The 4,357-nt window shown below is 34.6% G+C and overlaps 1 protein-coding gene across 1 annotated transcript; it reads right to left on the bottom strand.

The window, feature by feature from the left end:
* Positions 1-567: 567 nt before the first annotated feature.
* On the bottom strand, positions 568-4,013 carry LOC139844564 (arabinogalactan O-methyltransferase 1-like). The gene is made up of 2 exons (XM_071834789.1): positions 3,401-4,013; positions 568-1,026 (listed from the first exon to the last, which is right to left on the bottom strand). The coding sequence occupies exons 1-2, from the start codon at positions 3,928-3,930 to the stop codon at positions 708-710; spliced, it is 849 nt and encodes a 282-aa protein (XP_071690890.1). The 5' UTR covers positions 3,931-4,013; the 3' UTR covers positions 568-707.
* Between the last annotated feature and the right edge of the window lie 344 nt (positions 4,014-4,357).

Here is a 4,357-nt window from a genome sequence, read left to right as displayed (position 1 = left end):
TGGGGAAAGTTTTCTCCAAGGTTGTGCATCTGTTATCCTTTACTCTGTGTGGACCAAACAGTTAAAATAAAGCATTCCGGTTACGCTTCGCGCGATTGATGCGGGAAGTTTCTTTTTAACAGGTGTGTGAGTGGCAAATGAAAGGATTCGATGTCAAAATTGCCGTTCTAAAAAATATATATTACAGTATAACTATATTCAAATCTTAAGAATATTATGTCTTTTGGGCAATTGGATGATTCTGGTAACAAGTACTCCGTAAATCAATAATTTTGGGACTTATGTGTTGCTTGGTTCAACTTATTTTGACTTCTGTTTATGGTTTTCCAACCCTACAAAATGGACCACAACATACCGGTGGTAGTCGCAAATTCACAATCCTTTTTGACTTATTCATTTTCATGATTCAACTCATTGTTAGATTAATTGATGTGTACCACATAAACGATCCGTGTAGCAATTAATTAAGAAAATACAATTATCGTATTTAGTCTATATTTTTATTATATTATATGACCCGTGCATCTAACCATCCATATAAATGGTATAAACATGAACAGTAATAAATGGTATAATATTCATATCCATATTCCATATCGGTAATGATAATGATGTGGAAAAAAAAAAAAATTAGTTATGTCGACATGAAAAATAAATAACCATTAGACTATTGAAGGGCCAAAAACACATGGCTCCCACAACTCTATCTAGCAAAACCATCCACCGTCACTCACGGTGGCATTACTCACTGGCGGTATCTCAAAATGCCACAAACGTCCAACAGAATGCTTCAAATACTTTTTACATAAAAACTCATTTGCGTACTCCTTTTCCACCTTTCGATTAACATCATGTAAAAACACATGTGTGACGCCCGGCTTTTTCCTGTTTCTAGCCATCACGGTAGCAGAATATATTGCTGCCATTCTTCCTGGTGCCTCCGCAAACCAGCCCCTCGGTGCATCGATCATGATCATGTCCCACTCCTTTTCGTACACTTCATCGGGCAAACTCGCAAGTGCTAACCTATAAAAATAAATAAAATGCCATATGTCAAAAAATAGTATTGTCATTTACAAATTTTTATTAAATTTAAGATATGTTTGATAAATGCTAATTTTACCCATATATTTGAAATAAATTTCACATAATTTACCAAAGTGCTTATAACGTAGCGGTATTCGGGGTGATTTTCAGCCAAAAGAGTAGGTTCAAGCCCCGTCAAGAGTTGTTCTATAAAATTTTCACATAATTTATTTAACGAATAGATGATTGATCGAATAAATGATACTCCGTAGTTACTGATATTTATTAGATATGTTTTACTAGGGCAAAATTATATTAGAACAAAAAATATATGAATAGTAGGGTTATTTGGATTGTGATATTTTCACCATTATATGCATAAATACTTATATTGTATAAGTAGTTAAAGCACAAATATGAGTAATCTATCAAAATTGAGGAGTGGAAATATCAAATCTCTTATTTAACCTACCATACTTTTTTTTGGAACAAAAATACTACTGAGGTTATTTAACCGACCTAACTTTTTCACTTTAATTTGGATCCCTTTAAGACTATTTGCTATAATGGGGTGGGTGGGCTGATGATGCGGGTTATTTTTACGACGTAACGGAGTGAGTTGAAAATGTAAAATTATGATGGTGTGAGTTTGGGTGTTGGTTGGGAGTGTTGTGATGATGTGGTAAAATATACTTGAATGTTGGGTAAAAATAGGACATGAATAATTTTATTAAAATTTTTTGGACCAATAAAATTAACTCACCACTCATGCACCTCCTACGCCCAAAAGCCACACTCTGTGATGTCAAAAACGGGGCGTGGGGCCTAATCAATAAACCCACGGTGTGAGAGTGAGCCGTAACCCATGGTCTAATAGTTTAATCTGTACTCTGTATTGCTTTGACAGTGTAGTACCTAAACATAAATAGTTAAATGATCGCTTAAAGATATCGTTAAGGTACGTTGAAATTCGTTGAGATCATAAGTTGTAAGCTGCAAATCACCGAAACTATGGCTTGAGTGGTATGGGGTGGGATTCAACTTGAGTACTGCCAACCCATGTTCGATTCTCACCCTATGTGGGAGTTTCAAACCTTTGATGGTACTCTCAACATCAATGCGATTTGGGAAAGTCTTGGGGAGGTTTTCCCAACCTTCGATGGTACTGCCAACATCGTCGCGAATTAGATATTCTCCTAACGTGTGTGTGGATGACATATGATCGTGAATGTGGTTAAGTCCTCTCTGGGTGATGCCGATATCGCCGTTTGGGAATAAAAAGTTGTAAGCTGCTAACTGGAATCTTAAGCTATAAACTAGAAGTTTCAACTAATTCCTAAAATATTCATTATAGAACAATTATTTTCAAAGCTTGTTTTCTTCAATTACTTATGTATAAATGTATAATGCAGTATATGTTTAAGTTTAACATATTTTGCCGACAAAAAACTCTTTACTCAAGGGCTTTCAAAGAAAGAAAGAAAGAAAGTACATATAAAAACAAAATACAACCGAGCTGGCAAGCTATAAGCTCCAAACTATGTTCACTAAACTCACTCAAAATATAATGTAGTAATAGTACTATAGATAACAATAAAGGAGCTGCTATTTATTTGTTGAAATAGACATATACTTACTAGTTACTCCATATAACTTGAGATGCATTTAAAGAAATTTGTGTGACTAAGTACGATTAATTTTGATAATTATAGGACTATTCATACGAACTATTATAAGAATATACTACTTGTAAGCTAACATTTTGTTTAAACTTAGATTTAGATACTTGTTTTTCAATATATTTGCAGTAGGGTCACCAGGGCCCGATCTTAATAGGGGTTTGCCCCTCCTAAAATTTCAGCAAGCAGTTAAATTTGTAATCTCCTTGACTTGTATTTGAGAATTTGTATAATTAAATTATGATCAAAATGATAAAGTCTTGCCGAATTTACATAGGGCAAGGTTGAAAAATTGTAAACACCTAGCGTCCTACTGGTATTTATTGTTGAAATGGGTTAAACACTTAAACATTCCTCCTTAATATAATTAATAAAATGAGTTGTCGGGTTCATGTTAAACATAAATTTATGTTACACACTTACACTTAAAATAATTTCGTCCTTAAAAATTTCATTCAAGCTAAAGGGAGTTACTGTCACTAATTCAAAATATATAAAGTGACATAACCATACGGTCACTATGGGTCACAAAGTAACTTACTTACGAACTAGTACTAGATTTCATATAAAATGACAAAGCATCCAAAGTAATAAAGATCCTGTCGTGCCGTAAATAATAATCCCACAAAAAAGTTAAGAAAAAACATAAATATTTAATTTAATATTTTAATAAATAATAAAAAAAAATTACGAACCTGCACTTGATATTGCCCTTGATGTAAGATTTATCTGGAGCACATTCGGGTTCGGATCGATAGGTTCTCATAAGCTCATCAGCTTGCGACAACATGGTTCGATACTTAACCACTTCCGCATTAAGTTCAGGTGCATCTTTCAAAACGGTTCGAACCCAAGTTGGATCTTCTTCTAAAAACAACGTTTTACCACGACTATTAAACGACGCCCACATCAAGGAATCATGACCCAATCCAAAAACCAAAAAATTGCACGGAGAAATCGATCGAAGAACGTTGAAAGAAACCGAGATCTCGGAGAAAGATTGTTGAGGGACGATTCTTGAAGTCGCGTAGTGAAGGATTGTTTTGAGTTGAAATGGTGACGTCACGGAGTGAAAGGTGTCGCTTTTTGGTTGGTTGCAGAAAAATCGAGTGTTGTCGGGTCCGATGAAAGTGAATACGACAAGACTGCCGGTGATTAGTGCGATGCCGGCTAATGCTAGAAATAGTCGCCGTTCAGGGAGTGGTGGGTTATTGTTGTTTTTCATGTTTTTATTTAATTTTTTATTTTAAGATATTTTTGAGAGTGTTTTATATGCGCCAATGGGGGAAGGGGGAATTTTGGAGATCTAACAGGACATGGGTTTATGAGAGTAGTGATAGATATAGGCAGTTATATATACACGACTGTCTGAAACGGTTGTGAGACGCGTGATAAACGGCGTTAAAAAGAATTTTAACTGGGTTTATTCATGTGACTTTTACGTTTTGGTCTTTAAGAAGATTAAGTGATGGTGTAAATAGATTTCGTGAAAATACGGATCAGCACGGGATATTTTGATTGGATGGCGGACGTACAAATAAAGATATTTATTTTTCGAAAAAATATTTAACCGACGGTTAATTTTCAATAGGGAATTGGTATATCCAACATCCAAATTACTTCTTCCACCATAGACTGTGCAGTAATAGATT

Source organism: Rutidosis leptorrhynchoides, chromosome 4 (genome assembly GCF_046630445.1).
Source record: "Rutidosis leptorrhynchoides isolate AG116_Rl617_1_P2 chromosome 4, CSIRO_AGI_Rlap_v1, whole genome shotgun sequence".
Taxonomy (NCBI): Eukaryota; Viridiplantae; Streptophyta; class Magnoliopsida; order Asterales; family Asteraceae; genus Rutidosis; species Rutidosis leptorrhynchoides.
This window is presented reverse-complemented; position numbering and strand designations above follow the sequence as displayed.

Bases quoted from the DNA above. Each gene is read 5' to 3' on its own strand.
- LOC139844564 (XM_071834789.1), bottom strand. From the start codon at position 3,930: ATGAAAAACAACAATAACCCACCACTCCCTGAACGGCGACTATTTCTA. The intron at 1,027-3,400 runs GTTCGTAATTTT...TTATTTTTATAG, and splicing joins AAGGGCAATATCAAGTGCAG to GTTAGCACTTGCGAGTTTGC.